Below are 17,937 nucleotides of genomic sequence, written 5' to 3'. Positions count from 1 at the left end.
CCCCCCTCCCTCCGTCTCCCCCTCCCCCTCCCTCCTCTTCCCCCCCCTCCCTCCTCTTCTCCCCCTCCTCCTCTTCCCCCCCTCCCTCCTCTTCCCCCCCCCTCGCCTCCCTCTCTGCCCCCTCCCCCTCCTCTCTCCCCCCCCTCTCTCCGCCCTCCTCTCTCCCCCCTCCTCTCTCCCCCCTCCTCGTTTCCCCCCTCCTTCTCTCCCCCCCTCCTCTCTCTCTCCCCCCTCCTCTCTCCCCCCTCCTCTCTCCCTCCCCCCTTCCTCGTCTCTCCCCCCGCCCTCCTCCCCCCCCTTCCTCCCCCCCTTCCTCCCCCCCCCTTCTCTCCCCCCCTTCCTTCCCCCCCCTTCCTCCCCCCCCCCTTCCTCCCCCCTTCCCTTCCTCCCCCCCCCTTCCTCCCCCCCCCTTCCTCCCCCCCCCTTCCTCCCCCCCTTCCTCCTCCCCCCCTTCCTCTCCCTCCCCCCCTTCCTCTTTCCCCTCCCCTCCCCCCCTTCCGCTCCCCCCCCCCTTCTCCTTCCCTCCCCCCCCCCTCCCTCCCCCCCCCTTCCTCCTCCCGTCCCCTTCCGCCTCCCGCCCCCCCTTCTCCCCTCCCCCTTCCCCTCCCATCCCCCCCCCTCTTCCTCTCTTTCCGCCCCCCCTTCCTCTCTTCCCCCCCCCTCCTTCTCTCTCCTCCCCCCCCCTTCCTCTCTCCCCCCCCCCCTTCCTCTCCCCCCCCCCCCTTCCTCTCTTCTCTCCCCCCCCCCTTCCTCTCCCCCCCCCCTTCCTCTCCCTCCCCCTTCCCCTCTCCCCCCTTCCCTCTCTTCCGCCCCCCCCTTCCCTCGTCCCCCCCTTCCTCCCTCTCCCCCGCCCCCTTCCCTCCTCTCCCTCTCCGCCCCCTCCTTTCCTCTCTCCCCCCCCCTCCTTTCTCTCTCTCCCCCCCCGCTCCTTCCTCTCTCCCCCCCCTCCTTTTCCTCTCTCCCCCCCTCCTTTCCTCTCTCCCCCCCTCCTTTCCTCTCTCCCCCCCTCCTTTCCTCTCTCTCCGCCCCCTCCTTTCCACTCCTCCGGACTCTGCATCCCCCCCTCCTCTCCTCCTCTCCCCCCGCCTCCTCTCCTCCTCCCCCCCTCCTCTCCTCTCTCCACCCCTTCCGCTCCTCTCTCCCCCCTCCTCTCCTCGCATCCCCCCCTCCTCTCCTCTCTCCACTCCTCCGCTCCTCTCTCCCCATCCTCCTATGCCTCTCCCTCACCTCGCCTCCCTCTCCTCGCCCTCCCTCCTCTCCGCATCCGCTCCCCTCACTCTCCCCTCCTCTCCCCTCTACTCTTCCCTCTCCTCTCCCCTCCTCTCCCCTCCTCTCCCCTCCTCTCCTCTCCTCTCCTCCCCTCTCCTCTCCTCCGCTCTCCTCTCCTCTCCTCGCCTCGCCGCTCCTCTCCCCTCCGCTCCCGCCCTCTCTCTCCCCCCTCTCCTTCCTCTCCTCTCCTCTCCTCGCCCTCCTCTCCTCTCCTCTCCTCTCCTCTTTCCCCCCCTCTCCTCTCCTCTTTCCCCCCCTCTCCCCCCCTCTCCTCGCCTTTTTGACAAGTTTGCGTTCACAAACAAGTTTGCGTTCACAAAATGAATTTTGGTTGTCGGCTGTCTGCAGCCCAATTGTTCGCCTCGCCTTTTTTAACAAGTTTGTGCTCACAAAATGAATTTTGGTTGTCGGCTGTCTGCAGCCCAATTGTTTGCCTCGCCCTTTTTTAACAGGTTTGTGTTCACAAAATGAATGTTGGGTGTCAGCTGTCTGCAGCCCAATTGTTTGCCTCGCCTTTATGACAAGTTTGTGTTCACAAAATGAATTTTGGTTGTCGGCTGTCTGCAGCCTAATTGTTTGCTTCGCCTTTTTTTTAACAAGTTTGTGTTAACAAAATGAATTTTGGTTGTTGGGTGGCTGCAGCCCAATTGTTTGCCTCGCCTTTTTTGACAAGTTTGTGTTCACAAAATGAATTTTGGTTGTCGGCTGTCTGCAGCCCAATTGTTGGCCTCGCCTTTTTTAACAAGTTTGTGCTCACAAAATGAATTTTGGTTGGCGGCTGTCTGCAGCCAAACTGTTTGCCTTGGCTTGGCTTTTAGAATCGTTGCAGTAGGTGGCTGCCAGCCCAAGAATCCATTCAGCCCACAATGTCTATACTAGCCCTCTGGAAACCAGTACCTTCGGCCCACAACACCCATACTAGCGCAACAGAAAGCCCCACTGTTGAGCAATATTGGAATTGGTGGAGAGGTGGAATATTGCCTTGGTGACCAGCCCTCCCGTGTGATGCTGGGACCCAATGGGTCCCACTTAGTCTAGTATAGCATATAATCCTCCAACATTTTCGCCACTTCCAACAGGATCCCACTACTGGCCACATCTTCCCATCTCCACCCCTTTCTGCTTTCCGCAGAGACCGTTCCCTCCGAAACGCCCTGGGCAACTCGTCCCTTCCCACCCAAACCACCCCCTCCACGCCCTCCACGCCGGGTACTTTCCCCTGCAACTGCAGGAGATGCAACACCTGTTCCTTTACCTCCCCCCTCGACTCAATCCAAGGACCCAAACAGTCTTTCCATGTGAGGCAGAGGTTCACTTGCACCTCCTCCAACCTCATCTACTGTATCCGCTGTTCCAGGTGTTCAACTTCTCTACATCGGCGAGACCAAGCGCAGGCTTGGCGAGTGTTTCGCTGAACACCTCTGGTCAGTCCGCCTTACCCAACCTGATTTCCCGGTGGCTCAGCACCAACTCCCCCTCCCATTTCATAGACATAGAAAATAGGTGCAGGAGTAGGCCATTCGGCCCTTCGAGCCTGCACCGCCATTCAATATGATCATGGCTGATCATCCAACTCAGTATCCTGTACCTGCCTTCTCTCCATACCCCCTGATCCCTTTAGCCACAAGGGCCACATCTAACTCCCTCTTAAATATAGCCAATGAACTGGCCTCAACTACCTTCTGTGGCATAGAGTTCCAGAGATTCACCACTCTCTGCGTGAAAAATGTTTTTCTCATCTCGGTCCTAAAGGATTTCCCCATTATCCATAAACTGTGACTCCTTGTCCTGGACTTCCCCAACATCAGCCATGATCATATTGAATGGCGGTGCAGGCTCCTGCACCTATTTTCTATGTTTTTATCGGGAGCAATCTTCCTGCATCTAGCCTGTCCAACCTCCTAAGGTCAGATTTCCAATCTGACCTTTCTGTCCTCAGCCTCCTCCATTGTCAGAGTGAGGCCCAGCGCAAATTTGAGGAACAGCACCTCATATTTTGCTTGGGTCGTTTACACCCCAGTGGTTCTCAAACTTCAAATAGCCCTTGCTTTCCCTCTCTCTCCGTCTCCTACCCCTTCCCAGTTCTCCCACTAGTCTTTTGTCTCCGCCTACATTCTATCTTTGTCCTTCCCCGACATCATTCTGAGGAAGGGTCTGGACCCGAAACATCGCCCATTCCTTCTCTCCAGAGATGCTCCCTCCCCCTCTGAGTAACTCCAGCATTTTGTGTCTACCTTGGATCATCTAGCAGTTGTATAGCTTTCGTTACTGAGATAACCCCGTTTAATTCCCTAGCTGCCAGATTGGAATCTGAACTTGTCATTGAATAAGTAGCCCAAAATTCTTATCTATTGTTCCTGTGCTTAACTACAACATTGACAGGCTTAATCATTGCCTTTTCACTTCGAAATGTCTTGACTTTATGTTATAATTTTAATTACTTGTCCTACACTGTTTTGCAGCCAATTAATTTTTTTCGAAATGTGTTTGTACCTTGTGACTGCTCTGCCCTGTCTATAGGGAGGTTGCACGTAAGGTCATCAGGTCAAAGGGCGTGACGCACGGAGTAACTCAATACTTCTGGAGTACAAGGCAGCTTCCGGCATACATTAGTAACACACGAAACACGTACGTTCTTACCTGTTAAATATCCGCCAAAATTGTATATTTTTGTGCTGTAAAAAATTGTGGAAATAGGGGTAACCGTGAGAGGAAACCACCAAATTCACTGCTGCTCACTGACTTGCGAAAGAGCAGCGTGCCGGCAGATTGATGGCAAGTCCCGGGCCACGACCGCCCGGAGGGTAACTGAGCCCGAGCACCAAAGTGTAAGCGGCCGAAGGAGCAGCTCCCTCGGGACAGCCCCCACTCTAGTCCTGGGGTCAGCGCTGTCCGGCCACGGCTGCCCTCCGCCCTATCTCCCCCTGTGCGACAGTACTTAACAGGCTGTGAGTCGGCAGCGCACACACACGGGGCAGGGTGGAGCGGGGCCGCGGCTCCGTGCAGTGGACACACGGCAACGTCCCCGTCAGCTACAAGAGCATTGGGGACAGTCTGGTCCCTCTGCCCACCCAGTCACTAACCACCCTGCACCGGCACCATATCCCGACCCCACCACCACTGGGAGTGATTCACCCCCTGGGACCCCGACCCACACACCAGGGTGATTCACGACCCCCGGACCCCGACTCGCATACTGAGATGATTCACCCCCTGGGACCCCGACCACCACACCAGAGTGATTCACGACCCCAGGACCCCGACCCACACACAGGGTGATTCACCCCCTCGACCCCCACCACCACACGGGGTGATTCATCCCCTGGGACGCCGACCCTCACACCAGGGTGATTCACAACCCCACCACCATGTGGGGGTGATTCACACCCCCCCCCCCCCCCCCCCCCCCCCGGACCCCGACCCACGCACCAGGTGATTTTCCTTTCTCCCCCGACGTCGGCCAGTGCTCTGCGAGTGTGGAACCAGTTAGCGTGGAGCCTGGATGCTGGTACAGAAGACAGGCCCCTGCTGTACTAGCAGCCATAATAAGTGCTTACCTGACGTTCACTGCTGTACTCCAGAAGGCGTTGCGTGGCAACAGTACGGATCACGGGTCGTGACCTCGACTGCCGAGCAAACTCCCGATATCCACCAGCTTTTTAGATGTTTGATTCCTCTGCTCTGATTCTGACCTTTTAAGTCTTCATTTTAAACACTCCATGTTGTCATGGCCCTAGCTACCTTGACTTGGCGCTCCAGTTGTAATTTAATTGCAAATTGTTCCTCTGTGGCTTTTTGCCAATTAGCTTTTTGTTCCCCTATGCAATTTGACCAGAGTGTTACGGAGTCATACAGCACTGAAATTTACTAAGATGCCCCATCTATGTTAGTCACTTGCCTGTGTTTGGTTTTATATCCCTCTAAACCTAAAGTTACAAGAAGAATGTAGGAGGGGTGAATAGGATTGAAGAATATCTGAGGGCAACGTCATGGTGATAAACTGCTGCTGACTCCATCTGGTTGAAAAGCTAATGATGGAAGAGTATTTTGTGTGTAGTTCAACTTTTTTTAATTTGGTGCGAACATGGAGAAATAGACACAGCCCTTCAAGTAAGCTGATCGGTCCTTTTTGTCGACGCTTTGCCATTCATTCAGAACATGGCTGATCTTTGACTTCACCTCCACTTTCCTCCATTGACCATATCCCTCGATTCTTGAGTATGCTGATGGAGAATTTCAAAGATTCAGTCATCTCTGGCTGAAGAAATTGCTTCTCATTGCAGTCCTGAATAAATGACCCATTTGAGACACCATCCTCTGGTTCCAGAGAAGTAAAGAAAAAGCTATTGAGAGTTCAAGAATCACTGTCTGAGAGATTGATAGAGGAGAAAAACCATTATCAAATTATTAACAAAACTTGGATTTGTACAAGAAGAACCATGACGTGCAGGGTTTACAGATTTTGTACTGGAAGTGGGGAATAAATACTTTCTGAACTCGTAAAAATAATTGGATACATTTACTTGTAAATGTATTTATTTATGTCAGCCCAACACAAAGTGAAAATAATGCACTGAAAAAAGGTATGGCGTGTTTGAAAATCTTTTCCCTTTCAAGATCGGAGAAGCTTACTTCAGAAATCAGAGTAGAAAAGATAAAAGGTCCTGTGTTTCGAGCAGGTCAAAATAGGATTTAGGATGCAAGCTATCTGAAAGCAGAGGATAAAAGATGGAGTGGCCTGAGCAAATAATTGCAGTGCATCTTGTATGGTACATGATGAAGAGAATGAATGGGTGGTGTATGCAGGGCCATTCGAGCTGGCCATTTATCCTGGACAGTTGATGTTCTTGTGTGGTTTGGAGCTGTACTCTTCCAGGTAGAGTATTTCATCATGCTCTTGACTTGTACTTTGTAGTTGGTAATAAGGCCTTGGTGTTTCAAGAGAGATGATTCACTTATTGCAGGATATCCAGCCACTGACCAGCTATATGTCAGAAAGAACTGCAGATGTTGGTTTACACTGAAGATGGGCACAAAATGCTGGATTAACTCAGTAGGTCATGTATCATCGTTGGAGAATAGGAATAGTCTGAAGGAGTGTTTCAACCCAAAGCGCAACATATTCCTTTTCTCCAGAGATGCTGCCTGACCTGCTGAGTTACTTCACCATTTTGTGTGTATTTGCTATTTATGTGGCTGGCCCGGTTTGAGTTTCTGGTGAATAGTGACCCTCAGGATGTTAATGGTAGGGAAATGCCATGATGGCAAAGTCATTAAAGGTCAAGCTTGGTGATGGCCTCTCTCTTGTTGGAGATGGGCATTGCAAAGCATTTTGTTATATGAATGTTACTTGCCTCTAAACAGCCAACATTTGAACAATTTGAACATCAGTCTGAAGAAGGGTTTCGGCCCGAAACGTTACCTATTTCCTTCGCTCCATAGATGCTGCTGCACCCGCTGAGTTTCTCCAGCATTTTTGTGTACCTAACATTTGAACAATGTCTGGGTTTTGTCCTGGGCAGGCCTTGGAACATAGAGCAGAACAGCATCAGAATAGTACAGTCTAGGGACAAGCCTTTGGCCCATTACTTAATTTGCTGAGGATTTAAATGAAATTGAACATGAAGCTAACATTCTGCTGCCCCCCCCCCCCCCACTCTTACCTCAATCTGACCTTCTGATTGAAGTGTGTTAATAGAAGAATCAGATGATGGTTGGCTGATGGATACTGCTTTGAGGAACTCCAACAGTTACATTCTGGGGCTGGGATGATTGACCTCCATCAATCACAATTATCTTCTCATAATAATAATAATAATAATAATAATAATATCTTTTCTTGTCATTGCACATCAGTGCAACGAGATTTGGTATGCAGCTTCCAACCGATGTCAAAAAAATAAAAAATAAATAAACTGTGCGACATGACCATCTGAGGGAGACAGTCCAGGTGGGATGGGGGGCACTCAGCAGGGCCGGGTCAGAGCCGCTATAGCTCTGGGAATGAAGCTGTTTCTGAGTCTGGAGGTTCGGGCGTAGAAGGCCTTGTAACGTTGTACTTCCGGTGGCGCTGGTGCCAGCAGCCTCCACCTACAGCCCGGTATCTTTTTGTTTTTTTGTTTATTTAGCTATGTAAAAGTGTGTTTTTGTGTGGTTTTTTTGTGTTTTGATGTGGGGGAAGAGGGCACGGTGCGGGGGATACCGTCCTTCAGCCGCTTCCTGGTGAAGACGCGACTATTATTCGAGTCGCGTCCTCGCCCCCCCCCCCCCCCCCCCCCCCCCCCCCCCCCCCAGCGGCCTACCTACTGGTTTGGCGCGGACTTTCTTGCCAGGATCGACCAGAGCTCCAGCAGCGGCGGGACAGCGCTGTAACATCGCGAGGCTGGCGATGCCTTACCGGGGATCGCCGTCTGGAGCCCGGAGTGCTGGACCTGCCGCACCGACATCATGGATCTGCGGTTTGCGGAGCTCCCAACGCGGGCGGCGCTGATGGACAGCGCGGGGTCCTGCGACTCTGCCCGGCTCGGCCGCTGCGGACTCGGGGGCTGCGGACTCGGGGGCTGTGGGAGACGGCTGATCAGGAGGTCCGGGCCGCTGAGGAGGAGGATGTTCACCGTCGGGGTTCGGCGTCGGCGTTCCATCAGCCCGGCGTGAGGGCCTGAACATCGGGCTAGGAAGGCCTCGACCACGAGTGAACATCTGGGAAGAACGGAGGGGAGGCTGGCTGGACTATGGTGCCTTCCTCACCTTGGTGCCACTGTGTTATGTTGTGTCGTGGACTTTCAGTGTTTGTGCTTTTTTTTTAATTCTATTTTATTTTTTAAATGTTTTATTATTTATTATTATTTATTTATTTTTATTTTTATGATACTGCCTGTAAGGGAAATTCATTTCGTTGTCTCTAACTGAGACAATGACAATAAATTTGAATACAATACAATACAATACAACGTCTGCCGGAGGGAAATAGTTCGAACAGTCCATTACAAGGGTGTGAGGAGTCTTTATGGATGCTGACGGCCTTCCTGAGGCACCGTGTGTGGTAGATGCCCTCCAAGGCTGGTAGCTGTGTCCCAATAATCCTCTGCGCTCTGTGGACGACGGGCTGAAGAGCTCTCCTCTCCCCCTCTTGCAGCTGAGATACCACACAGAGATGCCATACGTTAATATGCTCTCTGGTGCAGCGGTAGAAGGTTGTCAGCAGCTGTTGGGGCAGACCAGTCTTTTTTAATGTCCTCAGGAAGAACAGTCGTTGCTGTGCCTTCTTGACCAGCAACGTTGGTGTTGGTGGACCATGTGAGGTCCTCTGAAATGTTAGTGACCAGAAACTTAAAGCTGGACACTCTCTCCACACTTTCCCTGTAGCTGGAGATTGGGGCGTATTATCCATTATGAGACCTCCTGAAGTCAATAATCAGCTCCTTGGTCTTAGAGGTGTTTAGTGACAAGTTGTTACGTACGCACCAGTCCGCCAGGTTCTGCACCTCCGCTCTGTATTTTGTTTCATCACCGTCGGTGATCAGCCCAATCACTGTTGTGTCGTCTGCAAACTTCACGATGGTGTTGGTGTCGAATGCAGGAACACAGTCGTGAGTGAAGAGGGAGTAGAGCATGGGGCTTAGTACACAGCCCTGTGGTGTGCCGGTGATCAGGGTGATAGTGGAGGACAGGTGCAGGCCCAGTCTCACTGCCTGCGGTCGCTCCGTCAGAAAGTTCAGGATCCAATCGCATATCGGCGATAGTTTGGTGGTGAGCTTGGTGGGGATGACCGTATTGAATGCAGAGCATGCAGATGCATGAATCCAACTACAAAGTTGTTTTCACTTTTGTCTATTGGATCAGTTTTTCCATGTGATGTAATACTTGGTCAAATGTTGCCTCGGTGTCATGAACAACCTCTTTTGCATCACCTCTAGAATTCAGAATTTTGGTGTGGTTGAGTGGACCTCATGAAACCTAAACTGGGCATTAATGAATATGCTAGACAGTAAGTGCTGGGATTTTTGCTGAAGATCTATATGTAAGTGAGAATAAAGTGATGTGCTCGTACGTAGACATTTTCTACCGGTCCGGTGTTGCATGTGTGACTAATCTTTCCTGCTCTACGGTATCAAAGTAGAAAATCGATAGGATTTTTAAAAGCTGTATATTTGCAGTGGTGGGATGGTTTTGAAAATGATAATTTTATGCCTGTTTTGGTGCCTGATTCCAGTTCTATCTGACCTCGTAGCTGTGGGTGTGTGCTGATTTCATCTTCCCAATGATTGGACAAGATTAAACCAGAAATCTTCAGTGTCTAAAAAGATTAAGATTAACCTGTGCAAAAGTTGTGTTGAGGCATTGGGTGGCCATTTTCATATGCAAATTCTTTTATATCATGGTCGTCTGGTAAGTATAGAACATTCTCTTGGGAAGATTGTGTGTACCACATTCAAGTGGTTGCTAGGAAGCAAATGTCAGCCTAACAATCACTTGCTATATATCTTTCATCCCTTAATGTATTGCATTACGCAGATTGTCCTGCCTTTCTGGCTAATGCTGATTTATTGGGCTAAAATTCTCTCAACAAGCAATGTTAACCTTGTTTAATTTTGTTTCTTTGTTTCACACTCTAGCTTTGGAGGCACAAGTGAAAGGGGAGGACAAAAAAAGCAGTCACCTGACTTCTACATTTGGGCAAAGTGTGAACTCTGGACCTAAACAAGGTGTGTGACTTTTCTTTGCCAAACACCATTTGTGATTTTAAATCTTAAATGTAAAGTTGATTTCCAAGTGTTATTTTTCAGATTTCATAAGCTACTTTCTATCAAACATAGAAATTAAAAATAGATATTAAAAATTGTTTTGTATCTCTAACCAGTCAGCATTAATAACAAATAATAAAGATGTACATCACTGCTCCATTAACTTGTTTTTTTACCTATTTTGCTTTGTCTTGCCCTCCCTACTGCCTACTCTGTATCTAAAAACACACATTTAATCCTCTTCCCCAGTTCTGATGAAGGATTTCCTATCATAGTTCATAAATTCATGTTATAGGATCAGAATTAGGCCATTTGGCCCATCAAGTCTACTCTGCCATTCAATCATGGCTGATCTATCTTTCCCTCTCAATCACATTCTCCTGCCTTTTCCCCCATAATCCTGATACCCATAGTAATCAAGAATCTGTCAATCTCCGCCGTAAAAAAATTCAGGTGACTTGACCTCCACTTCCTTTTGTGGCAATTAATATTACAGATCCACCACCCTCTGACTTAAGAAATTCCTCCTCGTCTCCTTTCTAAAGATACATTCTTTTATACCGGGGTTATGGACCTCTGGTCCTCAACTCTCCCACTAGTGGAAACATACTCTCCATATCCATTCTATCCAGGCCTTTCACTATTCGATGTTTCAATGAGGACCCTCCCTCATCCTTCTAAACTCCAGCAAGCACAGGCCCAGTGCCGTCAAACGCTCATCATATGTTAACCCAATCATTCCTGTTAACAGAATGTTAATTCCGTTTTTCTTTCTGCAGGTCCTGTCTGGCCTTCTACATGTTTTTAGCATTTCTATTTTTGTTAATATTAAGTTGTTTTGTAAATTAGTTTGTTACTTTATGGGAGATGTGGATTTTGTTAGCTAAGTTGATGCTTATCGTCTGTACCTAACTTTAAAAAAAAAAAAAAAAAATCTTGAATGCTCTCGCTAGCAATTTTACCGCTATGGGTCAGAAGCTGTGCTTGAACCAGAGTGGCTGAAAACCAGCAGATTTCTTGCTGTGAACCAGATAGCTAATGACAATTACTGAATTTGGAAAAGCAATTGAGCAATTTTTTTTTTAACTGAGGACAAGAGGGTTGGCAAATGCTTGAAATATACACAACGTAACAGCAGAGCTGATTGATTACTTCTAAAGAGGGTCACAATTTTATCGCAGGAAAGAAGTAGACTGGGAGAATTTGAGAAAAATAATTTAAATACAATTTTTTTTCTTTTTGCGGCCCTGTGCTGAAGATCCATATAACTGAGGAATTAACAATATAACAGATTATGCAGCATCAAGATGATATGATAAAAAAATGTTGCTGTTGGATTGAATAGAATGAAAGGTGACACTTGTGGATTAATACTGGAAACTAGATTTATCATGGAGATTTTTATGATGGATGCTGAAATTTCAGTGGGGGGACTGCCATGAGGAACAATGGGCACCAGGTGTGGGGGGATCGCCGTGAGGGACGGTGGGAGAACAGGGAGGAGCGGGGGGGGAGGGCACTCTAGTTTAGAATCCTCTGCCTAGGGGATAAGTCTGTGTTTGTTTGTTTGTTCATTTGTTCCGGTGAAGGCGCTGTGCACACGGCAGCCAGACAACAGCCGCTTGTCTTTTTCTTTTTGTTTTCACTTTTAATTTCAATTTAATTTACTTTCTCATCCACTCCTTATACACAAGGAGCAATTTAGAGGCAAATTACCCTACAAACCTCCACATCTTTGGGATGTGGGAGGAAACCATAGCAAGTGGAGTAAACCCACGCAGTCACAGGGAGAACGTGCAAACTCTGCACAGACAGTATCAGAGGTCAGGATTAAACCCTGTGAGGGTTTACACTCTACTAGCTGTGCCACTGTGCTGCTCTCAATGTATTAGATACTCTTGAGAGGAGTGATTATTGGCCTGAATTTTGTTGATTGGCACCTGTTGCCTGCCTCTACTCATTTTATCCCAAGCTTATCTTCTCTGTATCAGGAATGCAAATCTCACTGCTAGTCACGGACCTGATTAATGCCAGAACCTTAAACATGTTGAGTTGACTTCAGAACAAGCATCACCCAAAAAATTCAACTGGTTGCTATTGACAGTCTGTGAAGCATCATAGAAAACAGGTGCAGGAGTAGGCCATTCGGCCTTTTGGGCCATGGATCATGGCTGATCATCCAAAATCAGTACCCAGTTCTGGCTTTATCCCCTTATCCCTTGATTCCCTTAGCCCTGAAAGCTAAATCTAACTCTCTCTTGAAAACATCCAGTGAATTGGCCTACACTGCCTTCTGTGGCAGAGAATTCCACAGATTCACAACTCTCTGGGTGAAAACGTGTTTCCCCATCTCAGTCCTAAATGGCCTACCCCTTATTCTTAAACTGTGACCCCTGGTTCTGGACTCTCCCAACATCGGGAACATTTTTCCTGCATCTACCCTGTCCAATCTTCTATGAATTTTATATGTTTCTATAAGATCCCCTTCTCATCCTCTAAATTCCAGCAAATACAAGCCCATTCGACCCAGTCACTCCCAATTTAGTCAGCTATTAAAGTGGTTGGCTTCACAGTATTTCTCAATGCCCCACTTAGCAGTTGAACTATTCAAACAATTTTTTTAAATCTTTAAAACGGGAGATGCACAAGACACAAACAATTTCAAAATGTAACTAGCCTAATTCATTGCCCTCTGTGCAGTCTTACAATCTCTATTCACGTGAATCAGATTGCAGATCCTGGCACAGGATCCAAGAGCAAATAGCTCAATGCAAGTGCTCAAATCTTGGCAGGTTCCTGCATTGGCATTAGTCTCTGAGGCTGACTGAGTATAGCTAGGAAGCAATATGGATCTGCTGGCAAAACTCAGCAAGATCCATGCTGTTGTGACCTGCCATAGTATAAATTTATTTAAAAACTCTTGAACAAAGAGGATAAGCTTACGAAAGTAATGCTTCTGGAATTTTAAAATCTTGCTTGTTTTATAGATCATCCCGTTCTTCGTGTTGATGACAAGCAAAGGCTTGCCAAGGAACGCAGGGAGGAAAGACAAAAGCAGCTAGGTAAGAACATGCACTTATGTTCTTCCAAACAAATATTTTCCCAGAAGAGAATTATTGGTATGTAAATAGTATTTGTAGAAATGTTTACTTAAAATTGGTTAGCAATACTGAGCCAGATTTTCCTCTAAAGCCTGACAAACAGGACTTACTGTTCTTTAATCCTGACCTTGGCCAGCTAATTTCCATGAGCTTTATTACACAGTAAGTTATTGTGCATGTTATATAAATACTATGGTGCCCTCTACAGAACATATTTGGCCTGTATGAATAGGGCAAGCAGCTGTGTTTATTAACCAAATCATATTAAAATTAGAAAGAAATATCATAATGAATTCGGTGTCAAATCCAGTACAGAGGAAAGGAGAGATTGAATTGAAAAAAATCTTTAGGGGGGGGAAAAAACAGAAACTGAGAGCTGAAAGAATACGACCACATATGAAACAAGTTACTTTTCAATGCCAGCGAAGTTGGTCGTATCGTTATTAAGATTTCACGGAATCTTTCAGTATCTGGATATCACAGCTCACTTTGTTAAAGGCACAAAGGGGAAATTTACCAGACACAGAAATGCTATTAGTCGCTATTGGTATATTAAGAAAGATGGCAGTTCATTTACACAGCAGGCTTCCTCAAAAGGCAATGTGGTACCCATTTTTTTTTTTAAGGTTTGAAAGAAATGTTGGCCTGGGTCCCTAGAACAAGTGTTACTTTTCTTTGCAATGGAACCTTTGGATCTTCGCATCACGAGAGAAGACAGCAATCCCAAGTGGTTAAAAAATATTGTTCCATCCATATTTGCAATGTCAATTTCAATAATTCTCAGGGTAACAACATTGTGTTAGATTAATTCGTTTCCGTGGACTGGCCGTGAGATATCTTCCAACATAAAATTGCCAGTAAGAATACCATTTAGTCCAAAATGCTTGCAGGAATGATGATGTTGAACTTTTTGAAAAACATGAGTTACTGATTATTTTGGTGAATTTAGCAATTTGAACTGCACGGAGCTAATCTTATTTGCTAGTCTTGCCTCGATATTCATATTATCTCCGTCTAATCCAGTCCCTTTCTAAAACTTTGGAACAGAGAAAAATTTCTCGGCTAAAAAAAGTGGGTAGTCTCCAATGTGCTGCTCATTGGGCTGCATGGTGAGTACACGGCAGCCAGAGGCGCAGGGAGTCGGGTGGCCATTGGGTTCCTTCGATAGCAGCTCCAATATTGTGGCACATCTTTAGTCCTCCATTCAAATGTCAACTTAAATTTTGTTCAGAAGCCTGTAGAGTACATCCTTCTGGTCCCTAGGCAAGAATACTACAAAATGAATCACATTTCTGCTTGAAATCAATTAGCAATCTGAAAAATATTTGTTATACGAGAGACAATATAAAATATGTCAGTAAACCATTTCTTTTCGGGAAGCAAATCGTTTGAAGATTGAAGGCTATAATAATAATAATAATAATAATAATAATAATAATAACTTAATTTCGGACTCAAGGTCCAGACAAGGGACAACATTACATAAAAATACATTGCATATAAAAACATCATAAAATACATATAAAATCTTAGTATATCACATAAAAGCATCATAAATTATATATTAAAAAAAACACAATACATGATTTAAAATCCAGACTAAAAAAGAAAAATCAGTGTCCTACAACGAGACAGCGATACCAGTGTCTCCACAACTGGGATTCATAGCGTGGAGTGCTAAACCTTATGTTTGACAAGGCCACTATAATTACATTTTTAGAGTCATTTATCCTGCAAATGAATTTATACATATGATTTCTTAGGGTGGCTTCTAAAGCACTGACTCCTGCAGCCACAAACATGTTACTAGCACTACACCATCTCGGTTTCCTTACCAGTGTTCTCATGGCATCATTGTAGGCCACCTTTAGTCTCTGAAAACTTGTCTTTCCATAGTTCGACCACAGGTGCGCAGTATAGAGTGGTGTGCAATATGCTCTAAACAGCAACATCTTCACCACATCTGTAGACGCACCAAACTTATGCCAGGGAATATTTGCCTGTACATACAGCATACGTCGTTGCCTATAAATATCCTCATCATCTGTCATTTGTTCTGTAATAAAATGCCCAAGATATTTTACCTTATTACAGACACTAAGATTATTGTCAGACAATTTTAAAATCAGGACATTTTAGACATTTATCCTCTTTGGTTCTACCAATCATGCATCCAGTATTACAGGCTTTCAATTGTTTGGACAGATCATTAATATAAAGATTAAAAAGGACTGGGGACAAAATTCCCCTTTGTCTAACACCATTGCTAACCCCAAATGGCCTGTAATTATTTAGGCTGCCTACTTTATCAGCTTTGTCCTTAATGATTGGCACTAACAGAACAGACAACATTGAGTCTGGTAACAAGCCATGAATCATAAAGCAGTAAAACAAATAGCAAGGAGAAGAGCTATCTTCATACTCGTATACTTAAGATGTTCAGCAGAAATATGATCCAAGTCACTTGCTTTGTTGTTGGACAGCTTGTTCATGGCATGATACACCTCATGTGACATAATCACCATTGAGCCATTACTCTCAATATTGTCCACCCTATACAAATCACCTTGGACACAGTTGAATTTATACTCCGCGACATAACTCCGCGATATTAGCTGTTCCGGAGATTCCATCTACAGTGCATGGTAGAGAAGTTTTGCATCTGTTAAGAGCTCTCACTTCTTTCCAAAAATCAGTAGCATTGTTACTTAGCAGCATCTTAGCCATGGAATCAGCCCTCAAAGCTTGCTCATTTTTACAGATGAAGCGAACAGCATACATATCTTGCAATAGTGAGCTTCTTGTACTCAAACACAGGCCCGTGTCTGGGTCTACCTGCCATAGCCCATGAAGAAGGGTTTCGGCCCGAAACGTCGCCTATTTCCTTCGTTCCATAGATGCTGCTGCACCCGCTGAGTTTCCCCAGCAATTTTGTGTACCATAGCCCATGATTTAGTGGCTTCACGGGCTTCAGCATGATACTCAGCTACATACTTATTCCAGCCAGGCCTGATGTTATGTATCTTATTTTTATGCTTGCAATAGGGCTTACTGCCTACATATAAAGTGCTTACTATATCATTACACATAGAGCAGATATCTCTCCTATGCTTCATATCCTTACAATTAACATTACTACACATTATTGCATCTTTAGGTAGATGAATATTGCTTAAGGATTTATCTGTATGGGCATAATAGGCTAAGATGCCTTCCTTTGTGAGGGTTGACCAGTTTTTCTGTGTTAAAGCTATTTCTATCTCTGGATACCACAGGTATGTGTTCACCATTTATTGTCATAGCAACAGGTATATGATCAGTCATTGCTGCCCCGTACAGAATGCTCATACACCCCAATGAGGCATGTGCAGCAGCTGTACTAATACAGTGGTCCAGCCATGATGTGGTGTGCCAGGCCTCACTAATATAAGTATAACTATCTGAAGGTAAAAGCACTTTGCTTGACATTAAATTATTATCTTGACAGAACTGAGCCATATGATTGGCAAATAATGACTTTCTATCTGAGATATCTGCATTCATATCCCCAATTATTGTTTTGAATAAAGGAATAGATGAAAGCAAGCCTATTTAAATATTCATCCTCATTCTGATGGCATTCATAGGGTGTATACACATTCAGGATAACAAATTCCTTGTCGTTGTGAGCAAAGCATATTGCAATACACCAGTCATCATCAAGCTGAACCACATTTATGGATGAGTCAAGCTTCTTGTTCCATAGAATAGCCACACCCCCTGGTATCCTACCTCTGACTATTCCCATGCCAAGGTCAGTTGTAGACTCCCCAGCCCCATGAAAGTTGTCATTGAGAGAATTGAGTTTGTCCAAGTCTTGCTTCGCTAAGAATGTCTCTTGCATACATAGTATGTCACAGTTCTCCATAAGGTTGTCAACAACTGAGCGGCGAGCTTTATCCCCTGCGTTCTATATCAGGTGGTTCATCCATTTTTGAAATTTTAAACTGAATGAATTATCACTGTCCTGTTACCTACGTGTATGATTACTGTACAAATAAACCAAGGTTCATGCAAACGTGCACATTTTATTCAAATGATTTTCAGTATTCAGGTCTGTTTTGGAATAATGTAATAATTAACAAACCATTTTATTATACAGCTGCAAGAGAACAGCTATTACTTGAAAAAGAGCAAAAAGCAAGGCATCATTATGAAAAACAACTTGAAGAACGCAAAAAGAAAATTGAAGAACAGAGACTAAAAGAAGAAAGACGACGTACTGCTGTTGAAGAGAAACGAAAACAAAGACTTCAAGAAGAAAGAGTATGTTTATTATGAACAATTACAATTGCTGTTCCTAGTCTTTCCTTCTATTTATGATGTTTTTAAAACTGATTGCATATTGTTTATTGATGATTTTGATTTGTCTAAATCTTCACCTTTTAAAAAATCAGTGTTACTGTTTGGATCCTAGCCTTTGGTAACCATGAAGGAAGGATCCATATTAATATAATAAATGGGAATTATAAGCATGCACAATTCTGGAAAGGAGGGAAATTGCTATTTTCCCAGTTCCATTTAATAGCAGTATTGTTTATTTATTTAGATTATTATTAAAAATCCCATTAACTTTATAATTGAATGCAGCTAATCGTGTTTCAATATTTTATGGAGTAATCAATATGGTAACTATTTTAAATTAAACCTTTCTTCTTGGAGGAGCGACATGAAGCAGTGGTACGTCGCACAATTGAAAGAAGTCAAAGAATAAAACAGAAGTCCAACAGGTGGTCATGGGGTGCAACCCTACAAGGCAATGCTACCATCAACAGAGATGGTAT

General features: G+C 45.5%; 1 protein-coding gene across 9 annotated transcripts in view; it reads left to right on the top strand.

Moving 5' to 3' along the window:
• Positions 1–17,937, top strand: part of map7 (microtubule associated protein 7) — a 117,452-nt gene that overhangs the window by 59,883 nt on the left and 39,632 nt on the right. For all 9 annotated transcript variants that reach the window (XM_033020969.1, XM_033020964.1, XM_033020961.1 and 6 more), the window contains exons 2-5: positions 9,885–9,974; positions 13,001–13,075; positions 17,256–17,419; positions 17,816–17,933. In XM_033020969.1, coding sequence (XP_032876860.1) covers positions 9,885–9,974; positions 13,001–13,075; positions 17,256–17,419; positions 17,816–17,933 — 447 coding nt within the window. The remainder of the gene's footprint in view (positions 1–9,884; positions 9,975–13,000; positions 13,076–17,255; positions 17,420–17,815; positions 17,934–17,937) is intronic.

Source organism: Amblyraja radiata, chromosome 5 (assembly GCF_010909765.2).
Source record: "Amblyraja radiata isolate CabotCenter1 chromosome 5, sAmbRad1.1.pri, whole genome shotgun sequence".
Classification (NCBI taxonomy): domain Eukaryota; kingdom Metazoa; phylum Chordata; class Chondrichthyes; order Rajiformes; family Rajidae; genus Amblyraja; species Amblyraja radiata.
This window is presented reverse-complemented; position numbering and strand designations above follow the sequence as displayed.